A 24736-nucleotide genomic window follows, 5' to 3' on the forward strand; every position below is an offset into this window, starting at 1 on the left:
TGAAAAGTCTTTTTGCTAGGTGTTTTCTTTCAGCAGTTTAAAAATAGTATTCCATTGTAATTTGGTTTATATTATTTCTCCTGAAGTTGGATGGAAGTCTAATTGTGGTTCATTTTATTTTTCCTTCGTCTGCTTTTCAGAGAGTCTTTTTGTTTTCATCTTGCACAGGTTTTACATGTGCATGGAGATGTTTATCTGTCTTGGGGTTGGTAGGGCTTCTGGGGCATGATATCTTTTGTCTGTTTTGGAGAATTCTGTGTTTCAGTATTTCTTCACATGTTGCCTCTGCTCTATTCTCTTTTCTATCTTTTTGGGGGGACTCTTCTTTCACTTGTGTTAGGCCTAACCTCTGTCCTGCAGATCTTTTACCTTCTTGTTATGTTTTCTAAACTTTTGCTCCTCAGTTCTTCATTCCAGATATTTTTACTTTCTCTTCAGCTGAGTTCAGTGTATTCTAAACTTACTCATTAAGTTCTTAATTTTAATTATTGGATTTATCAGTTCTAGTCTTTCTATTTTATTTTCAGTAGTTTTTGGTTCTCTGCTGAAATATTATGTTTTTGAACACAGTAAGCATAGTTATTATATTAAAGTCTGTGTCTTCTAACTCCAATATATGGAGCCCTTGTGGGTCTGTTTCTATCCTATCATTTCTGGTAATTTTTAGTCATTTTTTTTGCCTCTTCATGTGTCATTATGTACTTGACATTGTATTTTAAAAATTATTTCTTAACTCAATTTGAGGCTAAGATGTTACTGTTCTCCAAGGAATGGAGGAGAGAAGGTTGTTCTGCGAGGTACTTGGTAAAGGTTAGTGACTATCTGGGCTCACCTTAATCGGCATTCATTGATTGAGATGATTTTATGCTGAGATGCAATCTGTTGGAAAAAAAAAAGAGGGGAAACCCAAAGACCCTTCATAGTTCACTCTGACTTTTGGGGTATTTCCTGTTGGGGTTCCAAGTGTGGGTTGTAGTTCTGTAGCATCCTCAGCCTTCCTGGTCTTTCTGGACCCCATTCCTTTCCCTTCCCTTTACGAGGCTCTCAAAATGCTACGTGTCGTCTCAGGGACTTTGCTTGGAACCTGGCAATGCCATCAGGGAACAGCAGCCTCTGATCCTTGGTGTGCGTCATCTTGACACCTCCATTTGCCTCGGGTCTTCCTGCAGTTCTGACCTTGTAATTCTTTATTATCTCCTGAATTCTGATAGTTTGAAGAGGATTTATGTATTTTTGAGTGTTTTGTCTGGCTTTACTGGTTGTCCTCGATGGGGAATGCCAGTTGAATTCCAGATTTGCCATTAATGGAAGTGTAAGCACTTTACAATTTACTTTTTGCCTTGTATTTATAAAAGCATTTTTAATAAGAATGGTTTTTGTGAGTGCTGTTATTGAACTTTTCCCACAGCTTATTTTGTTTGGAAATATATTAATCTGCTGTTGTTCCCTGGGAGATTTTAGTAGAATAAATCATAGCATTATGTGGACTTCATCTCATAAATTGGTGTAATTATATCCTGACTAGGGAAGCCATTTATGGTATTTATTAGCTCCTTTCAGTTTGAAACTTTCCGTTTTTCTTTAAGTAAGAAGCTCCTCACTATGTAATATTCTTGATCGTGATGTTTCTCCCCAGTTCAGCAAGGGTTAATTCTGTTTTTGACCATCATGAAATAGGTCAGTCAGCGGTATTTTGTGGCCATTTTGGAAAACAGCTGAAGCGTTGCCACAGCAGCCAGCCAGACATGCTGCTGGACAGCTGGTCGTCCCGCATGGTGAAGAGCCTGAACGTGTCGTCCTCCGTGAACCAGGCATCCCGTCTCATTGACGGCAGTGAGCCCTGCTGGCAGTCATTGGGGTCACAAGGAAAGGTTGTAGCGTCTGATAGGGCACAGCAGCAGGCACTTTCACACAGATGGTTTTGCCTTGTACATTTTCAAAATGAACTTTGAGCAGCCTGCAAAGTTTTGCTGATAGCACCTGACAGTACTCACATTATGTTTTAATTTGTAAGTTATTTCAAAGTTACAGAGTTATGTACCATCCAATTTTATTGTCAGAGATTTTAAACAATATGAGTAATAGATTTTTTCTAACTGACCACTTGATAGAGGATGTGGTCAGGCTTTTTTTCTTCCTCTCCTGCCTAAAATGTATGAATTCAGATTTGCTTCTGGTTAGAAGTTTTTCTAGTATAGTCTAGCAAATTTGTGTTGCACATTGGAGTGGTGTTGTGATTACACCAACGTGTAGGGGCACCTCATGGGCACACAGGTCAGACTTTAGGACAGGGCCTTTCTCCATCTCGACTCTAGTGTTTTCTGTCACTCACTTGGTGGGTAAAAGGACCACCCTAGGCCAGGAGTATATAGATACATGGTTTCTGGGGCTTAGAGTGAGACTTTTCTCTAACGATCAAAGAATGGGGTAGAATATTCTTGTTGCTGCCAGAGTGAGGGAAAATTCTCTCTCATGCTACATTTTATATTGAAAAAATCTCATGTAGATTCAAGCTTCAATGATACTATTGCAGTAGCTAAAATATAGCTGAATTTTGCTAACTGAGAATATGGTTTTTGTCCTTGTTTTTCTAAAGCACTGGATTCGTTTGGAGATTTTCCCAGATGTTCTTGTTCATAGATTAAAAATGATCATAGATCCTGCTGACAGTAGCTACATGCTGTCCCTGGTTGTAGTGTCAGGTAATTCAGTTAGTTTACCTAAAAAGAAGTACCTTCTATAATAAAAACGCCTTTGTTTGATTCTTTACCCATTTTTTCCTAGGTGGAAATTCCCTGAATAACCTTATTGAACTAAAGACAATCAATATTAACCCTTCCGACACCACAGTGCCCCTTCTGAATGACTGCACAGAGGTAAGTAGCTGTGCTAGTGTTCCATTTGGATGATTTACAGATGACAAGGGAGGTGACTTGGCCATTTCTATACTAGCATTGAGCCCAGTTTTTCCCCCTTTAAATAATTGGTTTTATCTGTTTTAAATTTTGACACTTTAAAAGATACAACTTATTTTATACAACTTGAATTTGCTGCTTATCAGATCAGCTGGAAAAGGAAACAAAATAAATTTCATTCTCACTCTCTTTGGTAGCAGAGGTATACTTGGTAAGTGCTCCTAGCAAAAGTTGTCATCAGGCATTTCAGGTTGCTGATTGCATCTGAACACTTCAGTTTTCCTTAAATATCTCTTAGTTTCTGGTGGTTTTCCTGACCATATATGTGACGCTGAAGTTGCTTTTATTTTGGCACACCTATTGGCATCAGGTGCTGAGCTTGTTACGGAGTGGCAATTTTTTGGTAATAAGGCAACTTTCAAAATGAGTCTAAGTTTATCTCTGGAAAAGTTTGAAAGAATCAGTGAAGGTTCTTTTAAACAGTACCCAAATACTACAGATCAGCAATTCTCTCTCTGTCTCTCAGATTTTCAGTAAACCTTTCCACATAGGATGTCAGCATGATTTTTAATACATTAAATATATGTAAAATATGACAAATTAAGATATTTTTGTTGGCCAGGTGCGGTGGCTCACGCCTGTAATCTCACCACTCTGGGAGGCTGAGGCGGGTGGATCACGAGGTCAGGAGATCGAGACCATCCTGGCTAACACAGTGAAACCCCGTCTCTACTAAAAAAAAATATATATATATACAAAAAATTAACCGGGCATAGCGGCGGGCGCCTGTAGTCCCAGCTACTCGGGAGGCTGAAGCAGGAGAATGGCGTGAACCTGGGAGGCGGAGCTTGCAGTGAGCTGAGATCACGTCACTGCACTCCAGCACTCCAGCCTGGGCGACAGAGCCAGACTGTCTCAAAAAAAAAAAAAAAAAGATATTTTTGTACTACCTGTACTGTTGTCTTGTGTAGACTAATTATAATGATAGCAGATAAAAATATCAAATAGTTGATTTTTGTATTCATTTAAAGTTTATAACTGATGAGTTTATTTTTTAATTATTAAATGCAATTAACCATTCATTTTTTAAAAAGTTTTATTTTAGTTTTAACTGACAAATAGTAATTTATAATAATTTGTATTTATTTTTGGAGAACACTGATGTTTCGTTACATGTATACTTTGCGGAATGATCAAATCATGCTAAATACTATATCCATCACCTCAAATATTTATCACTTTTTTGTGGTGAGAACATTTAAAATCCTCTCTTTTAGCTATTTTGAAATATGTAGTACATTCACAATAGGCACCATTTATTCTGGAATGTCATTGAACTATTTCATAGAACACTGATTCATTATAGTCAATACCAGTGGTGCTAATAAGTGAAGAAATTGGCAAACTATAAAAATGAAAGATAATATTGAATTTTTCTGAAAAAATTAATCTTGAGTTTTAATGCATTTTACTGGTATCTTATTGCAATGTAACCGAATACAGGCTGTAGAGTGCCTTAGTTATATAGTTCAGAGGATATTTTTACTTTAGCCAAACCAGTAACTAAGTAATTACATCAACAACTGAGATTATCATTCGTAAAAGATATCTTTAATCCGAGAAATTTTCAATTCAAAACCATTTATCCTGTGATATTTAGCGTATGTCATGTACATGAAAAAAACGAAGCATTGCAGGTAAATGGAAAACTCCTGACCTAGCCTGCATGCCCCCAACTGACCAAAGAACTAGACTATACCATTCCTGTGGAGTCACTGCATCTTAAGCATGGCCTTTGCTGTACAAATAGTTTGTTGTGGGAATTTTCTTTTCTTTTTTTTGAGACTGAGTGTCGCTCTGTCGCCCAGGCTGGAGTGCAGTGGCAGATCTCAGCTCACCACAACCTCCACCTCCTGGGTTCAAGTGATTCTCCTGCAGCCTCCTGAGTAGCTGGGATTACAGGTGCCCACCTCCTCACCCGGCTAATTTTTGTATTTTTAATAGAGACGGGGTTTTGTCATGTTGGCCAGGCTGGTCTCGAACTCCTGACCTCAGGTGATCTGCCCACCTTGGCCTCCCAAAGTGCTGGGATTTACAGGCATGAGGCACTGCACCCAGCCGGGTTTTTTCTAACATGTAAACAAAACTAGAAAGTATGCTGGAACCCTCACAAACCTGTCACCCAGCTTCAACATTTATCAACATTTTGCCAGTCATGTTTTACTTCCTCCCTCCCACATTACTTCCCTGCCTCAGCAAGTCCTAGTCATGATCTTATTTCAGGAGCACTTGCTTCAATATTCATCTCTAACAGGGCTTAACAAAATATAACCCTGATACCATTATCACACCTCTAATAAGTTTTTTTTTTTTTTTGAGACGGAGTCTCACTCTGTCGCCTAGGCTGGAGTGCAGTGGTGTGATCTCGGCTCACTGCAAGCTCCACCTCCCGGGTTCATTCCATTCTCCTGCCTCAGCCTCCTGAGTAGCTGGGAGTATAGGCGCCTGTAACCATGCCTGGCTAATTTTGTTTGTATTTTTAGTAGAGGCGGGGTTTCGCTGTGTTAGTGAGGATGGTCTCGATCTCCTAACCTCATGATCCGCCTGCCTCAGCCTCCCAAAGTGCTGGGATTACAGGTGTGAGCACGGTGCCCAGCCAACTCTTTAATGTCATATAATATCCAGTCAGTGTCCAGATTTTCCTAGTTATCTTGTAAATGTCCTTTTGCAGTTTCTGATTCAGATGATGTTTGCATTCTACACTACACTGAAGTCACTCTTGTTTTTTTTCCTTGCTAAAGAAAAGAAAAAGAAGCTGAGTAATTTTTTCCTGTAGCATTTTTCATATTCTCAACTTGGCTTTTGCATCCCTGTGGTGGTGGTCAAACTGTGTTTCCTCTGAAATGGTAGATCTTGAGGTTTGAGCAGGTCGTTGAGGAAATAAAAAGTAATTGTTAGTGTGTGCTTCCAGACACATCCCTCTTTGTTCACATGAAATACAGGGATGGAGGAATGTTGTCGATACCACAGCAGGCATGCAGCCTGCCACATGGAGTGTGGGACATTTGCAGGACAAGTAGACCAACTCCACTAAATGCATGGCAAAGGCAGAACAGAGGAAGGTTGGGTCTTGCTTGTGTTCTGATTTGAATGAGGCAACAATAAAATGACATGACATGATCAGAAAAGTTTGATCACTGTAGCATATTGGATGATATGGGAGTTATTGTTTGTGCTATGATAATAGCAATGTGGATATGTTTTTCAAAAAACTCCTTAATTCTGGCTGGGTGTGGTGGCTTACGCCTGTAATCCCAGCACTTTGGGAGGCTGAGGCAGGTGGATCACCTGAGGTCGGAAGTTCAAGACCAGCCTGGCCAACATGGTGAAACCTTGTCTCTACTAAAAATACAAAAAATTAACTGGGTGTGGTGGCAGGCGCCTATGGTCCCAGGTACTCAGGAGGTTGAGGTTGGAGAATCACTTGAACCGGGGAGACAGAGGTTGCAATGAGCCAAGATTGCACCACTGCACTCCAGCCTGGGCAACAAGCAAGATTCTGTCTCAAAACAAACAAACAACAACAACAAAAAAACCCAAACCTCTTTAATTCAGTGATATATACTGAAGTTTTGAAACAACATAATTCCTAGAATTTTTTAATGATAATCCATATCTGAACAAGATTGGTCACATGTTGATAACTGTTGAGCTGGGTCATGGAGTCATGGAGTTCTTTGTACTATTTTTTCTAATTTGTGTATATTCAAATATGTTTTATGTTTTAAAACGATGGAAGGTCTGTTACTACCTGACATTTAACATCTTCCTTAGTTAAGGCATCTTGGTTCAAGAAAGCTCTAAGACAGAAGAGTTTGCAGTCATTCAGTAAGGCTGTTATCCTATTTTAAAATTTTAGGAAGAAAATCAGTGAGTGTCTCATGCCTCAGGTAGACATCTTGATGAGTTGATCACTTCTTTTGAAGCAAACATTACTCAGATGTGGCTGCATTAACTTTGAGTAACTCAGTTGGTATTTCCAGAACTGAAGTAAAGGAGCTCTAACCGTGTGTACATGTTCGTGTCTCACACATCCCGTTCTCCAGTTAGAGGATCTAATATGCTTGATTCTACAAAGTCTGTAGATGATCGTTTTTGTGTGTAGTATCACAGGTATATTGAAATTGCTATAAAGCAGTGCAGGAGCTCAGGAATCGATTGTAAAATCCGTGGTCTCATCCTGCTGGGACGGATCTGTGCAGAGGAGGAAGATTTGGCTGCAGTTCCTTTATTAGCTTCAGATAATGAAGAGGAAGAGGATGAGAAAGGCAACAGTGGAAGGTGAGAGCCATTTGTTACAGGTGCTCACTTACCTCCCACTGCATTCCTGGATCCTCACTTTCAAAAGGAAACATTTAATTAGAATGTGTCTCATACTGAGAGTCATTTTATGTCCACATGAATGGTAAATTACAGTTGTTTTCAAAAATTGTATTTTTTAAAAAATAAAGTGTTTAATGTAGAAACACATTATATTTAGAAGAATACCATTAAAAGAGGGAAATGAAAATGTTTAATATCTCTACCTGAAATATCACTGTTACTATTTTAGTATATATCTTTGTAGTTTTCCTTATTTTCTGTTACTAAATGTATTTTCCTATGGAAGTTGTATGGTATATTTTTGCTAAGCTCTTTTTGCTAAGTATTTTATCATTAACTTTAAAAAATATATTTATTTTTTTATTACGGTGAAATATGTATAATATATTGTTTACCATTTTAAGTGTACAGTTCAGTGGCATTAAGTACATTCATATTTTTGTGCAACCACCACTATTGTCCATCTCTAGAATTTCCATATGATTAGTCTTCTGTCCTGTAATTTTTGAGTGCAGTATTTCATCTTATGACTGTTCTCGTTTACTCACTCAATTCCTTATTTTGTCTGAGCATTGTGATGATGACTGTTGTTATATTTATTCATTCAACATCTTTAGAACACCTACTGTGGGCCATTCCCAGTTATGCATACTGGGAACACTGTGATGAACATGCAAAATAAAATAAGACAAACACATGCATCGGTGTGCTGTTAGGGCTTTGGTAAGAGGCAGGAAGAAGTGCATGCAGCCTTGAGAGTCTGCATTGGAGCATTGATCTGTCAGGACAAGGAAAACTTCCCCCCCAGGCCATACGTACAGAAGTCAGAATTACTGAAACAAAGTGGACAGGCAAGGGCGTTTCTGATAGTGAAGACAGCATACCAGGGGAGAATGATATCTGTGAAGTTTTTGCATGCTTGTGCATTTCCCAGGGCATGTATCTAGAACTTGCATGTGCAGGGGCTACTCTAAGCCTTGTTTACCATCCCAGCAGCAAACAGTGGATAATAATGGATAATAACAATGGAGGATAATCAGTGTCCTCATAGAACTTGTATTTTCCTAGATAAATTGCTGAAAGTGAAATTGCTAAGTCAAAGGGTATGCAAAATAAATGGATATGTTGTTAACATTCCCAAGGCACTTTGGATTGCTAGTGTGACTGGGGCCCTCCAGACGGGCACAGGAGGTAAGCCGCCAGTGCTGGCTGAACTCTGTTGACCAAGACACCCTGTACTCTAAGTACTCTGCAGCGTGTGACATAAGGAGATAACAGAGCACTGCCCTGTGCCGCTGTTGAGCACATTATATAGACAGAAGTGGGGGTAGCAGCTCTGGTAACAAATCAGGTTATTCTAGGGCTCTGTGATCTTGGCTTTGGATTCTGTCCTGTTTTATTTCAGAAACTTTCTGTAGAAGTTGAAAAGAAAATAGTATCTATAACATTACCTTATCTAGAATATATGTTATATTATATGCTATAGTTCAAACTGATTGCATCTGCAGATATTAATTAAATAGGGACAATACCAGTTCACTTAAATAAGGAAGTCATTGGGATTTTTAATAAAAGGATTATAGATTAGCATTTTCTTACTCAGTAGCTACTAAAATGAATTGGACAAATAAAATTATTATTTTATTTATTTATTTTTTGAGACGGAGTCTTGCTCCGTCACCTAGGCTGGAGTGCAGTGACGCAATCTTGGCTCACTGCAAGCTCCGCCTCCTGGGTTCATGCCATTCTCCTGCCTCAGCCTCCCAAGTAGCTGGAACTACAGGCGCATGCCGCCATGCCCGGCTATTTTTTTTTGTATTTTTAGTAGAGACGAGGTTTCACCATGTTAGCCAGGATGGTCTCGATCTCCTGACCTCGTGATCCGCCCGCGTCAGCCTCCCAAAGTGCTGGGATTACAGGCGTGAGCCACTGCGTCCGGCCATAAAATTTTTTTTTTTGTATTTTTAGTAGAGATGGGGTTTCACCGTGTTAGCCAGGATGGTCTCGATCTCCTGACCTCGTGATCCGCCCACCTCGGCCTCCCAAAGTGCTGGGATTACAGGCATGAGCCACCACGCCCGGCCATAAAATTATTAATACATATATTGTATATGTGGAATAATCAAAAATGTCTTGAGCTTTACTTATTTAGCAGATTTTTATGTAATTGAATATATTGTCGAAAGAAAAGCTAGATGTTTGATTGTAATGGGTTTTTTTCTGGTAAGATCTTATTAATTAGCCAATAACTTCAGAATGAGTCAGTGGCCCAGGCAGTCTCCTACAGGGCTGGCACCCAACTGGGATGTTCCCACATTGACCATGTACAGCTGGCCTCCACTCTGGTTGATTGATACTTACATGGTACCAGACATTAAATACTTGAATATCATTCCTGGTTTCCCCAACATGCATGCATACATACATACATACATACATACATACATACATATATGTGTGTATATACATGTGTGTATGGGAAATATATATATATTTTTTTAGATAGGGTCTTACTCTGTTGCCCAGGCTGGAGTGCAGTGGTATGATCTCAGCTCACTGCAACCTCTGCCTCCTGGGCTCAAGTGATTCTCCCACCTCAGCCTCCCAAGTAGCTGGGATTCCAGTTGTGTGCTACCACACCTGGCTAATTTTTTGTATTTTTTTTTTTTTGTAGAAATGAGGTTTCACCATGTTGCCCAGGCTGGTCTCCAACTCCTGGGCTCAAGGAATCTGCCCACCTTGGCCTCCCAAAGTGCTAGGATTACAGGTGTGAGCTACCGTGCCTGGCCCCCATACATGTTTTTAAGTAAAAATGTGTTACAGGATATTTCAATATCTTGTGCTTATGCTTGCTCACCTGTGCCTAGTATTAGATGAAAGAGTTTTTCACTTTTATTCCAAAACATGAAATTTTGAACCCTTAAAGTAAATATTTATTAGTATATAATGTGTGAAAAAAGTGATACCTGTCTGGAAGCCAGTCTCTGGTGCCTTTGGGCATCTATCCTAGCTTATAAAAATAGAGCAAAAGCAAACACAAAGGTGAAAACCCCAAACACAGAAGAAGCAATTCCTTAGCACCTGGCATGAGACTATCAGCCAAGAAAATCTAACACTGTCCTGTGTACTTTTTTCAAGTTGCAAGAATTGGAGTGTTTTGGATGCTGTTGATTAAACTTCTAACCTGCTGGGTGTGGTGGCTCCCACCTGTAATCCCAGCACTTTAGGAGGCTGAGCGGGGAGGATCACTTGAGCCCAGGAGTTCAAGACCAGCCTTGACGATATAGTGAGACCCCGTCTCTACAAAAAATGCAAAAATTAGCTGGGTGTGGTGGTGCATGCCTGTAGTGCCAGCTGTTCGGGAGGCTGAGGTGGAAGGATTGCTTGAGCCTGGGAGGTTGAAGCTACAGTGAACTGGGATTATGCCCCTGCATTCCAGCCTGAGTGACAGAGCATGACCCTGTCTCAAAACAAACAAAAAATAAACTCCTAACCTGTCAAAGGCAGGTCAGGAGATAGATGAGCAAGGTGGAAAAAGCAAGCCCTCTAGGAAGGACAGGAGACGAGGACTTTCAGCCTAGCTGGCCAATGATCAGGTGCCTATGGCCGGTGTCCTGGGCAGAGGGTAAAAAGGAAGAGAGAGGCATTTTACATCAGGATATGTGTCTGTATTAAAGTGCCTCCATGGTCATCTGGCCACGTCCATTCTATTCTTTCTATGGGAAAACAATTGGCCAAACAGATGTCTAGATTTAGGGACATTGCTGCAAGGCCAGACCCAGTGTGGCTCCTGGGCAGGTTTCCTCAGTGTCTCTACAGTGCCATTTGTAGTAGCTATGCGTCTGTTTCCATGACTTGGAATGATTCCCACCCAGGTTCAAGTTGGTATTTAAGATGAAAGAGAAGGCCTAGTGTATCATCATTTTCCATCAAAAATAAGAGCTGAAATTAAGTGCTAGTATTAAAAGGTGGCATGGTGGTATCTAGAAAATTTGACCCTCTGGAGGACTTAACGCCTGTACATGCTTGAGATTTTATTCTATTAAAGCAAAATTTTAAGAGTTTCTGAAAGTAACCATAAAACTTTGAGTGCTTGAGGTTGCTTTTCTTTTTATTTTTTAAATGTTTTATGCTGAATAACCTCTCTTTTTTTTTTTTTTTTTTTTTTCCGTTTGGTTAGCCTCACTAGAAAGAAGGCTGCTGGGCTGTAATCAGCAGCTACGATAAGAACCAAGGTGTTTGTGTGGGGCCTGAATGACAAGGACCAGCTGGGTGGGCTGAAAGGCTCCAAGGTATGGCCTGCTCCCTGGGACACAGCAGGGTGGGGCACTCGGCAGCAGTCACACCGCATGAGGTTTTTATAATAACTTTACTCTCTATATGTTGTGTCGTCTCTTTACATGAACTGAAAGACATTATCAAATTACCCCTCAGAAGCATCTCTCCTTGAAAAATTTCACTTTAGATATAATTGTCTTATTGTGGTCTTGTAAACTAGAAAATAAATTTTTGAAAAGATTTGACAAGTGCATAGATGAAAATTATAGACTATCGATAGGCGTCTCTTGCTTCCCCTACAATAAACACTTTTGACCATCATGAACAAAATAATGTGTAAAAAGGCCATAGTGGCCCACAGATGAGCAAGTTGTTGTCTCTGTCCTCCAAGTGCTTCGTGCCTGAGATTCTTCAGGGTGAAGTAGCTTGCACAGAGAGAGAAGGCTTTGTGAGCACAGAGAAACAAGCAGAATGCACATGTGTGCACATACACACTTGCCTTATTCTTTGCAGGGCTTGTTGTGGGTGGAGAGCGCCATGATCTCATTCACCTTGTCAGTAAACCATGAAGCACAATTCACAGCGTCCTTCATCCCCTAGGTACTTGGATGAGAGGTTAATTTGTATTTTGAGTTGCTTAGGAGAAAAAGACCGTATTTTGAAAAGAATAGGTGTAAGAAATGATGCATTTGAACTGGAGTTGAATTCAGCGTTCCTTATATTAGTGTCTCCTGGCTGAGGAGCCACAAAGCAAATTCCTCTAAATTTTATTGCCCAGAGGCACTCTCTATGTTCATGTGAGCTTATGCTTCCTGTTAGTATTCTGTGAGACATCACATAATACGTTTTCTTTATTGCCTGCCCTGTTGAGAAGCTGAGAAATAAAGTTAGAACTCATTCATTTGAACAGTTTCCTTTCAAAGTGCAATTAATTTTTATCTGTATTGGAGCAGTCTTGAATTGCATTTTTGTTTCAGTGTACCTGAGCTCGGTTTTGGAAGTGGACAGTGGGCATTGAGCCGTGAGTGTCTCAGCTGTGGGAATGCAGGGCTGTCCAGGGGTCCCAGAGGTGCAGGCCATTGGTGGGAGCCTATGACCTTACTCACTGCCCTACATGGAGTTTTCATTTCAAGGACAGAGTCAGTGTTCCACAGTTGTGATGAAATCTTTTCTTCCACTGTAGTAGTGACTATTTCACCCATGGAATCATAAAGGTTTTTTAGACAAAGGGCCCTAGGAATTTTAAATTACATCCATCTACAATGGGAAATTTAAGCATATAATTTCTTAGAGATGTCAAAGTCAGAATCAGAGAATGTGCAGGACATGACTTGAAATAAGGCATAGTCTACAGATGTTTGTTTTTATCTTTACATTATATGCATAGTCATCCCTCAGTATCTGTGGGGGATTTGTTCCAGGACTTCCTGTGGATACCAAGATCTGTGGATGCTCAAGTCCCTGATATAAAACAGTGTAGTGTTTGCATATAACGTATACACACCCTCCCAAATACTGTATATCATCTTCAGATTACTCAGAATACCTAATACAATGTAAATTGTATGTCAATAGTTGTTATATTACATTGTTTAGGGAATAATGGCAACAAAAATATCTGTACATATTTAGTACAGGTGCAATAAAAATATTTGCAATCCATGGGTGGTTGAATTCATGGATACGGAACCTGTGGATACAGAGGACTGACTGTATTTTATTTTTCACCTTCTACTATGGAAATGTTCAGATGTACCTAAATAGAGCGAATAGCTTCATGAACCCTCATGTCCCTGGTACCAGCTTCCATAGTTACCAGCAGCTGTCTATGTTTTTCTGTCTCTATCTTCCCATTCCCCCAACTCTGGTTTAAAGTAAATCACAGTGTATCATTTCATTCTTAAAATATTCCAGTGTGAATCTCTAAGGGATAACCAATGCCTTTGGTTAATGTAACCATACATATTAGTAGTACAGTCATGCATTACTTAATGATGGGGATACATTCTGAGAAAGTTTTGGTTGGGTGATTTTGTCATTGTTGGAAAATGATAGCGTGTACTTAACACAAATGTAGGTGGTGTAGCCTACTACACACTCAGGCTATATGGTATAGCCTGTTGCTCCTAGGCTACAACATGGGACTGTACTGAATATGGTAGGCAGTTGTAACTCAGTGGCATGTGTGTATTTAAACATAGAAAAGGTACAGTAAAAATACAGTGTAAAAGATAAAACATGGAACACCTGCATAGGGCACTTACCATGAATAATGGAGTTTGCAGGACTGGAAGTTGCTCTGGGTGAGTCAGTGAGAGTGGTGAGTGAATGTGAAGGCCAGGACATCACTGCACATTACTGGAGACTTTAGAAACACTATATGCTTAGGCTACTCTATACAAAATATTTTTCTTTCTTTAATAATAAATTATTTGTAATTTTATGAACTTTTCACTTTTTAAAAAACTTTTTGACTCTTATAATAATACTTAGCTTAAAACACAAACACATTATACAGCTCTGTACAAAATGTTTTCTTTACATTCTTATGCTGTAAACTTTTTTCTGTCTTTAACATTTATTCTTTTACTGTTTAAACTTTTTTGTTAAAAACTAAGACCCAAACACATACATTAGCCTAGCTAGGATCTTAGTGTTACTCTCTTTCACCCCCACAAGGGAGCTAGCTGTCCTTTCTGGTGACAGCAGTGCCTTCTGGAATCCCTCCTGAAGCACCAGCCGCAGGCTTTTTACAGTTAGCTTAAAAAACAAAAAAGTAGAAGGAATACACTCTAAAAACTGAATGGAGCATGCTTTTAATGATCATTATCTGCACATCATCTCGTACAATTGTGAGGACATTGCTGCCTTATAACTGTAGTAACGGAAGCAGTAAAGGAGACTTCCGCCTTTTAAAACTGTGCTGGAGAGGCAGAAATTCTGAAAACATAAGGCCAAATTGAGTTTGTTCAAACTAAATGCAAATACTTACCTTTAGTTAATTTAATGCTATTGATATTTTTATTTGTTATTATTCAGTTTTTTAGCACTGATTTCCTGCTTTGCGTTACAAACATTATTTTGAATATATTAGTCTCATATTAGCTAAAATAAAGTCAGATTTTATTACAATCAGAGGTTGAAAAAAAAAAAAAAAAGAATGATAGAAAGTATAGGAGAGTGAAAGTATAGCCCAGTAGCAGTAGTCTGTTACCATGATGAGGTATTAGGGATTGTTGATATGTCGCTCGCAGCACAGAGGCTTGTTGACACCAGCATCACCACAGAAACATGAGGAATAGGTTGTGCTGTGACGTTGTCACAGCCAGGACACCACAAGGCAGTAAGGATTTTTCAGTTCCATTATAATCTACTGGGACTGCCATCGTATATGTGGCCTGTGGTTGAGTGAAATGTTATACAGTGCGTGACTATAATTCCTTGTATCATATAATAAGGTAACATAATTTTAAACATGCAAGTAAAATTTCCTTTTTTTTTTTCCCTTAAAAAAATTCTGTTGTAGATAAAGGTTCCTTTGTTCTCTGAGACACTGTCGGCTTTGAATGTGGTACAGGTGGCTGGTGGATCTAAAAGTTTGTTTGCAGGTATGATTATTCTAATATTAAAAATTTTTTAAATTATGCTTGGCAACAAAAAACAAAAGTTTTTCATGTTGTGAAAAGTGAGTCCTCTCCTGGCTGTTGTTCCTTGCAGTGACTGTACAAGGTGTGCAAGGAAGGGAAGGTATATGCCTGTGGAGAAGCCACGAACGGCTGGCTGGGGCTGGGCATTTCCAGCGGGACGGTGCCCATCCCATGGCAGACCACAGCTCTCAGCAGCTACGTGGTCAAGAAGGTGGCCATTCACTCAGGTGCAAGCCAAGCACCAGCAGGCCTGTGCAGAGCGGCCTGTTTCTCCTGCTCCATTGTTAACCAAAGCCCTAATTGGTGTCCTTACATTCTTTCTTAAGTTTTTACTTAGTAGGAATAAAAATTGGATAATATAAATCTCTAGGTGGTCTAGAATTTAGTTATTGCTGCTAAATCAAGTTCTTTGCTTAAAAGTAGGCTGTTTTTCTGAGAAAGAGTCTGTAACTTTCTTCAGATTCCCAAAACCATCTGTGAAGCCAAGTAATGAGAAAGATCCTTTAAAAAAAAAAATGAAACCCCTCTTTCAGTGTAGGGAGTGTTTATTTTGGAAGCACCCTGCTAGGCCTCTGAGGAATGAAACTGAATTAGACACAAAGTGCTAATTCAGTTCATGCCTGTGCTGAACAGGGCTCAGTGTAACCTGCATAACAGGAAATCCAAATGATGATGGCTTAAGCAACATGGAGTTTTATTTTTCTCCTTTGTAAAAGTCCAGAGGTAGGGTCAGAGTCTGTCCAGCAGGGCTGTGTCTATGAGGAGTGCTTGTCCTTTGTGTCCACCTTTGTGGGAAGATGGTCTTAGACTAGCTCTGGCCCCCAGAGTCCAGGGCCAGGCCTGGCAGAAGAGGCAACACCACACAGTGTGCCCTCCCGCCCATGCAGCCCCCTCTCCAGAGCCCCTCCGAAGCCCCACTCATTTCAGTCACCATCTCCTGGGGGCAGAGGAGGCTGGGAAGTGGTGTTTAGCTGAGCACTTTAACATGGGGGTTCTGTTGGTAAGGAAGGGGGAGAATGAGTGTTGTGGGGAGAAGCCGGGTCTGCTGTGATGTTCTCAAAACCCAGGATTTGGCAGGAACTCACTGTATAGGAGTGGTCATGCCTTTAATCCTGAGGCAGGTTGTATGGACTTTGAGAATATTCCATGCTGAGGAAAGAGCATAAGCTGACATGTTTTGGGAAGAGTGAGTATAATGCATTAACTGCAAATGATTGAATAATTTCGCTGTTGAGGTACAGTTCTCAAAAGCTTAAATTGACACTGTTTTTACGTTTTGTCTAATCACAAATTATTTTTACTTTTTTCATCTAAATTTTGATTTTTCATGTATTTAACATAATAGGAACCCCATTAATAATCAGTATTATTTTGCCTCTTTGCAAATTCTTTCTAGAGTTAAAATTTGTAGTTTAGTAAAAATTCACTTATTTGGCACATATGTCCCAGAAAGCTTTCCTGCTAACTCTGCTGTTGATCCTGTTGAATTACTCATTTATTCAGCTCACACTCATTGAGTGTGTGCTATATGCCAGGGAAAATAGGGAGCTATGCTGTGGGCTTTCTGTACCCTGTCCTTTGGCAATCCGCGTGTCTGTGAATGTTGCAGTTGGCCAGCATGTGATGGCTTTAACTGTCGATGGAAAAGTGTTTTTGTGGGGCGAAGGTGACAATGGAAAACTTGGACACTCCAGCAGAATGTAAGGGTACTTTCTTTAGTCTCATTTGCTAATAAGAAACTGTTTCTGACTGATACTCTTGAGAGTTATTTTGTAGAAAATTAAAATAGAATAGATTATGGAAATGGATCTTAAACAAATTTTTTTTTAACACGGTTGTTTGTGTTTTGGTCTCACAGGTTCTGCTTTAAGGTTTGATAGTTGATCTGTGGATCTTGTGTTGACTACATGTGGATCAGTATAGATGTCTTTTTTTCTTCATCTCTAAGAAGGGACGGATTGACTGTAGGGAGCTGATTTCATCTTGTAGGAACTGTGACAAGCCAAGGCTGATCGAGGCCCTGAAAACCAAGCGTATCCGGGATATCACCTATGGGAGCTCGCACAGCGCGGCCCTCACATCTAGTGGAGAATTGTACACCTGGGGCCTCGGTGAATACGGCCCGTTGGGACATGGGGATAATACGACACAGCTAAAGCCCAAAATGGTGATTATACGCATTTTTCTTGCTTGCAGAAAGCTTACCATCTGAAGATGTCAAGAGAAAATAAGCTTCGAGTCTAGGAAAGTTCATAAAGACGTGTGTATGGTTGGCTTTGTCTGTGGGAAAATCCCTTGCCTTCTCTGTGCCTGTGCTTGATTCTGTTTTTAAATTTGTAATTGAGTAGGTGAAAGTCCTTCTCGGTCACAGAGTTATCCAGGTTGCATGTGGGAGTAGAGACACACAGACCCTGGCTCTGACCAATGAAGGTGAGTGCCTGGCTTGATTCTGTGCTTCTGGGTGGGTAGGAATGATGTGAAACGCTGGCCTGAAGTATATGTATATTCTTAAACCTAGGTTTGGTATTGTCCTGGGGTGATGGTGACTTTGGAAACTTGGGCCGGGGCAGAAGTGAAGGCTGTAACATTCCCCAGAACACTGAGAGACTAAATGGACAGGGGGTGTGCCAGATTGAGTGTGGAGCTCAGTTCTCCCTGGCGCTCACCAAGTCTGGAGTGGTGTGGACATGGTACGTAAAAGTCCTCCCTGTCACACTGTGTGTGCTTGTGCAGGTGCGTGCAGGGAACCTGGGCCTCGCCCCAGGCCCATCCCGGCGTGATTTTGACCTGTCATCTTTTTACTTATGCATGCATCTTTGTCCTTTAAAGGATATTGAGTTGGGATTAGTGATGATAGTACAAGAAGAAATTTCCCATTGTAACTGGGTCATTTTGAAAATACTGGAAAAATTTTAGGCCACTTACCTTTCCTGTTTGGGTGAGATTTATAGGAAGGGTTTCTTCTGCTGAAGGCTAAGGATAAAATGAGAGCAAAATAGCCTTCTGAATCCTTTGATCCTGAAAAAGTTAACATGTATTTCTTGTAAAAGCTTATTTTATTAATATGCAAAAGAGCAGGTGCCTGGACTGGCCTTGGATGGTGTGTCAGGCCTTAGTGCCAATGTCATGACCAGAGGCAGCTTGAGAAAGATGTATACCAGATAGAACTTTGGATAGGTGTTTGCAGCAGTGTGTCTTATTTTCAGTCTCTTTATATGAAAACCTACAACAGTAACTTAAATATTGTAAAACATGTATTAAGGTATTAAGGTTTTTCCCAGCTGACTTAATAAGTTAATTTGAATTAATGGTGTATGATTTTGAATATAAGTTCGAAGACCTTGGGTGCTGTGTGTGATGTCATTGAGCTGGCTGTGAAAGATGTGAGACAATGAGTGTCTTCTTGTATAGCATTGTCAGACCATAACCGTATTGTAACACTCCACCATTGGTCTTCTCTCAGGGGAAGGGGATTACTTCAGGTTGGGCCACGGCTCTGACATGCATGTGCGGAAACCGCAGGTGGTGGAAGGGCTGAGAGGGAAGAAGATCGTGCATGTGGGCCGTCCGGGACCTGCACTGCCTGGCGGTCATGGACTTGGGGCAGGTAAGGCTGCAGGTGGCCTGGGGGTGGCATGCCATCCTGACTTAGGGGACGTGGGGGTCACGACACGGCCCTCATCCTGTTGAAATCACAGCTGTTGATGAAATCAGCTGCTTGGAGAACCATGAGGGCGGGACCCATCCCTTTTGCCCGCTGGTGTATCTGCCTGCTCAGCAGCAGGGGTTGGGGGCGGGGTCCTCGGAAAAGAGGCATTCCCACTGTGAAGTCCGCATGAAAAGCGTGTGGAAAGATTGTTATTCTTGAAGATGCTCCTACTGCAAGGTATTAGCAAGACTTTGCTTTAGAGAATTGCTAACTGGTGAGGAGGGATCCATGCCTCATTTTAGAGAGAGAGGTAGTGCCTGACAAGTGTTACACTCTCTTCTGCTTGGAGAAGCATATGCTATGACTGGCTTGTGGATATTCAATTTTAAATTTTATTTATGAAAACAAAATTACCATTACTGTTTTTTAGATAAAATGAATTATACTTTATAATTATATAAGGCCAAGAAGCAACTTACTTGAAAAATGAGGATATTGTTTTTGGTCATTTTTCTTTGCAAAGTAAAAGGGAAAAAATTATTGCACTTAGTTGAAGAGAGGACCTTCTGTGTGTCTTGCAACACAACAGAATTAATTAGATTAATATTAAGAAAATACTCCTTTTATGGTTATTGGCAAGCATTTTCATGGTTAGATTTTCTTCAGAATTGTAGTACACTGATACCATTTTGTAAGATTGTGAAATGGTTTGTTTTTACCTTTAAGAACTCAATTTTTTCAACTACCGTGGCATACACATTAAGCATTTTGAAGTAAAAATTACATTGAAGAAAATGTCCTGAAATGTTGAAAAATTATAAGCTTTTTTCCCCTTGTAAACAGGTGTATGCTTGGGGTGACAATGACCATGGCCAGCAGGGCAGTGGCACGACCACGGTTAACAGGAAGCCCACACTCATGCAAGGCTTAGAAGGCCAGAAGATCACACGCATGGCTTGCGGGTCGTCCCACAGTGTGGCATGGACAACTGTGGATGTGGCCACGCCCTCTGTCCACGAGCCTGTCCTCTTCCAGACTGCAAGAGATGCTTTAGGTGCTTCCTATTTAGGTAACACAGATTTGTATCTTCTCTGAGATTTTTCTGTAGGTTACAGCAACCTTATAGATTTATTTAATTGTGCCATCACATTAGAGGTGTAGTGCTGTGTTAACTGCATTATGAATCTAAAGACATAGAAGAATTATGGTGTGCTCTTATGCAATTTATCCATGCTGGAATGAAAATTTTAGAAGAAAGTATGTTGCTGATTCTTGTATTTATGATCAGGTAAACTCACAGCGCTGTACTTCTGTGTAAACAGGACTCCTAATAACTGCCTGAGAGATACAGGCACTGTACTGGGCTCTTTTGTATTTTTTAACAGCTTTATTCAGTTATAATTGATATATAATAAACTGCACCTATTTAAAGTACGCATTTTGATCAACTTTGGAATATGTATGATCCATGAAAGCATCACCATAATCAAAGATAATGAACTCTTACACTACACCAGTGTTTCTCTCTGGTCCTTTGTACCCCTCCTTTTTGCTTTTAACTCCCCTCCTCCTTCCTGCCGTATGCACCAACTTAATTTCTGTCACTATAGATCAGTTTGCATGTTTTCTTTTTGTTGTTGTTGTTGTTTGTGGTGTTTGGTTGGGTGTTTTTTTTTTTTTTTAAAGAAAGGGTCTCACTCTGTCGCCCAGGCTGGAGTACAGTGGCATGATCTTGGCCCACTGCAGCTTCCACCTCCTGGGCTCAAGTGATCCTCCCACCTCAGGCTCCTGAATAGCTGGGACTACAGGCACATGTCACCATGCCTGGATAATTTTTCTTTGTTTGTTTGGTGGAGAGAGGGTTTTGCCACGTTGCTCAGGTTGGTCTTGAACTCCTGAGTTCAAGTGATCCTCCCACCTTGGCCTCCCAAAGTGCTGGGATTATAGGCAGGAGCCACTGTGGCAGGCCAGTTTGCATGTTTTACAGCTTACTATAAATAGAATCATACAGCATATACTGTTTTTAAAAATCTTAGTTTTTCCACTCAGCATAATAATTTTGAGATTCACTTATGTTGCATGTATCAATAGCTCATTCTTTTTAAATTGTTGAATAGTATCTTAAGATAAACAAATGCAATTTGTTTATCCATTTATCTGTTGATGAATGTTTGGGCTGTTTCCAATTAACTATACAAGTGAAATTGCTAATGGACATTTCCATACAAGTTTGTGTATGGACATCTGCTTGAAATTCTCTTGGGTAAACTCCTAGGAGAGGAATGGTTGGATCATATGGTAGGTGTATGTCTAGCTTCTTAAGATCGCTACATACTGTTTTGCAAAGTGGATGTTCCAGAGGTCCAGATCCTCCACATTTTTGTCAACCCTTGATATGTTCAGTCTTTAATTTTAGTCATACTGATAGATGTAAGGTGGTATCTCATTGTGGTTTCAATTTGCATTTCTCTAGTAACTAATGATCTCAAGCATCTTGCTTATTTACGAATCAGATACCTTTTTTGGTGAATGTCTGTTCAAGTCTTTTCCCATATTTAAATAGGTTGATTGTTTTCTTACTGAGTTTGAGAGTTCCTTATATATTCTGGGTTACAAGTCCTTTGCCTAATATAGAATTTGCTAATATTTTCTGTCAATATGGCTTGTCATTTTATCCTCTTCACAGGTGAATCTTAAAAATTAGAAGTTTTTAATTTTGATGACACCTTGTTTATTCATTTCATTCTTTTGTAGAGTGTGCTTTTGATGTTGTGTCTGCAAAACCTTTGCCTCTCTCAAGATTATAAAGATTCTCTTTCTATGTTCTGTTATAGAAGTTTTATAGTTTTAGATATGTGTATCTGACCAGTTGATTAAATTTTACATATGGTGGGAGGTTCAGATTGAAAGGCTTTTTTTGGCATGATTGTCCAGTAGTTTCAGTTGTATTTGTTGAAAAACTATGCTTTTCCTACTGAATTGCCTTTTGCCTTTGTCAGAATTCAGTTGTCTATGGATGCAGGATCTATTTCTGGACTCTCAGTACTGTTTCATTGATTTATTTGTGGCTTTTGGTGGCGATGCCACATTGTCTTGATTACTACGGCTTTATAAAAGATCTGAACTCAGGTTGCAACAGTTCTTTAGCTTTGTTCTTTTTCAAATATGTTTTGGCTGTTGTAGGCCCTTTGCATTTCCATATAACTTAAAATGAGCTTGTCAGTTTTTATAAAACTGCTTGCTTGGGATTTTGATGTGGATTGCATTAATTCTGTGAGTCAGCGTGTAAAGGATGGATTCACAGTATTTAGTCTTCTAACCCATGAACATAGTGTTTCTCTTTATTTGTTAGGTGTTTTGTTTCTCTCAGCAATGTTTTCTAGTCCCAGTGTTGTATAGGTCTTGCATATCTTTTGTTAGATTATTTCTAAGAATTTCAGATAATTAAATGGTCTTTTAAAAATATCATTTCTTCTGTATGGGAATATTGAGATTGCTGTTTGCTAGCACATAGAAATAAATACAATTGCTTTTTTTAAAAAAAAAGTGAACCTCATCTTGTCATACAAATATTTTGTTTTTTCCCCTTATCTCTCAGGAGGGTACATTTAGGCTCCAGCAGCATCTGCTTTTATGAATAACTGGAATGTGATATTCTGACTGTGTTAGTTACTGGCTGTATGAACTGGGGCGAGTGGCTTCACCTTCCTGTGCTGTCTTCTTTCCTGCGGTAGATGAAGATAAGGCTTGACTCTCATCTTCTCCTTTCTGGTTCAGATTACTCAGTATCTTCTTAACATATAGGTCTTTTCATGTCACGTTATGTGTATAACTTTTGAGTCTGGCTTTTTCCACTCAGCCTAATCCTCTGGCGATTCATTCAAGTTGTTACATGTTACGTAGTATGTTCAGTATTCCATCGAATACTCAACCATCGAAGGACATTTGGATTATTTCTAGGTTTTGACTATTACAAATAAAACTGCCATGTCATTCATATACAGGTGAATGTGAAAATTCACTTTGTGTGAAAATAAGTTCTTATTTCTTTGACATAAATGCCCAAGAGTGTGATTGTTGGTCATATGGTAATTATGTTTAGTTTGATAAGAAACTGCCAAACTGTTTTCCAGAATGGCTGTGCCATTTTATATTCTCATTAGCAGTGGAGGATGATCCAGTTTTTCCCATATCCTCACCATCTTTTTAAAATGTAGCCATACTGATAGATAGGTCATTGTATCTCATTGTGGTTTTAATTTATATTTTTCTTATGGCTAATTATGTTAACCGTCTTTTCATGTGCTTATTTACTGTCCATATCTCCTCTTTGGTAAAATATGTTTTCATGCCCTCTTCTAATTGGCTTTTTTTTTTCTGTTGAGCTTAGAGAGTTCATTATATATTCTAGATGTTTCTAGTCCTTTGGCAGATGTGTGTTATGCAAATATTTTCTCCTGGTCTGTAGCTTGTCTTTTCATTTCCTTTCATAGAACAAAACTGTTTAATTTTGATGAAGTCTAATTCATCAGTTTTTTCTTTTATAGATCATACTTTTGGTGTCAAGTCTATTTTTGCCTAGTGCTAGTTCCTAAAGACTGTCTCCTATTTTTTTCTAAAAGATTTGTAGTTTTGTATTTTCTACTGAAGTCATGATCCATTTGGATTTAATTTTGCATAAGGTGTAGATTTAGGCTGAAGTTTGGTTTTTTTGCCCACAGACGTCCAGTTGCTCCACCACCATATGCCGAAAGGCTGTCCTGCCTCCACCGAGTTGCTTTTGCACGTTTGTCAACAGTCAGTGAGGCATATTTGTGGGGTTCTATTTCTGGGTTCTCTGTTTATTCCATTGATTCTTATGCCAGTACCACACAGTTTTGGTTATGGTATTACAACAACTTTTGAAATTGGGTAGACTTGTTCCTCCTTCATATTTTTCTATTTCTATTCTTGCTCCTTTGCTTTTCCATATACATTTCAGAATAATCTTGTCTGTTGACAAGAACTGTTGCTGGAATTCTGGTAGGAATTGCATTAAATCTGTGTATCAATTTGGATGAGTTGACATAGACACATGTCCCAGCTCTAGCTGGCTCCCTCCCTCTACTGAGACCTGGGAGTTCTCAGGGAAGTGAGCCTGATGAGACTTTATTGGTGAACATCTTCTCTCTTTGCTGTTTTGTATTCTTTTTTGTCTTGCCCTACCGGGGTAAGAAAATACAGGTAGTTATTGTAGCATTTTCATAGCTTATATGTATATAACATAAACTGTTGTAAGTGCATTTTATAAAAGCATCTACATCTTTTTGCAGTTACAGTGGAACTTTGCTGAAAATAGCTTCTTTATCGAAGTATGGATAAGTGGTTTTCTTATTCTGAAGGCCTGTTAATGAGCCTGATAAGTGCTCTGTGAAATAGCAAAATGCAGATTGCAGTGTGTTTTGGAACTAACTTATAAGGTCAGATTTTATAGAAATAGAGCAAACTGTGATCTTAAAAACAAAATGCAAATTTTATTTTTCTCTTATAGGTGTGCCTTCAGATGCCAATTCTTCTGCTGCCAATAATAAAATAAGTGGTGCAAGTAATTCTAAGCCAAATCGCCCTTCTCTTGCCAAGATTCTCTTGTCATTGGATGGAAATCTGGCCAAACAGCAGCCCTTATCGCATATTCTTACAGCATTGCAAATCACGTATGCCAGGTAGGCTTCTGTGCTAGTTTTTGAAATTCTGCAATTATGTGAGCTTCGGGTTTTTGTGATTTTTTTTTTTTCTTTTCGTTGATCAGATGTCTCCAAGAATGTCATATTATTGTCTTTAAATGCTGTGTGTTGTAAGTCACATGTTCTTTGATGGTGATTGGT

The 24736-nt window shown here is 39.5% G+C and overlaps 1 protein-coding gene across 1 annotated transcript in view; it reads left to right on the plus strand.

Moving 5' to 3' along the window:
- The window catches only part of LOC129015139 (E3 ubiquitin-protein ligase HERC2-like), a 97291-nt gene that overhangs the window by 26080 nt on the left and 46475 nt on the right, over positions 1–24736 (plus strand). The window contains 16 exon segments of the mRNA XM_063654288.1: positions 1678–1871; positions 2597–2702; positions 2785–2876; positions 7081–7256; positions 11479–11590; positions 15103–15184; positions 15244–15251; positions 15315–15450; positions 16833–16923; positions 17213–17390; positions 17572–17653; positions 17742–17914; positions 18686–18784; positions 18786–18830; positions 19716–19941; positions 24403–24574. Of these exon segments, the coding sequence (XP_063510358.1) occupies positions 1678–1871; positions 2597–2702; positions 2785–2876; positions 7081–7256; positions 11479–11590; positions 15103–15184; positions 15244–15251; positions 15315–15450; positions 16833–16923; positions 17213–17390; positions 17572–17653; positions 17742–17914; positions 18686–18784; positions 18786–18830; positions 19716–19941; positions 24403–24574 (1972 nt within the window).

This window comes from Pongo pygmaeus, chromosome 18 (genome assembly GCF_028885625.2).
Source record: "Pongo pygmaeus isolate AG05252 chromosome 18, NHGRI_mPonPyg2-v2.0_pri, whole genome shotgun sequence".
Taxonomy (NCBI): domain Eukaryota; kingdom Metazoa; phylum Chordata; class Mammalia; order Primates; family Hominidae; genus Pongo; species Pongo pygmaeus.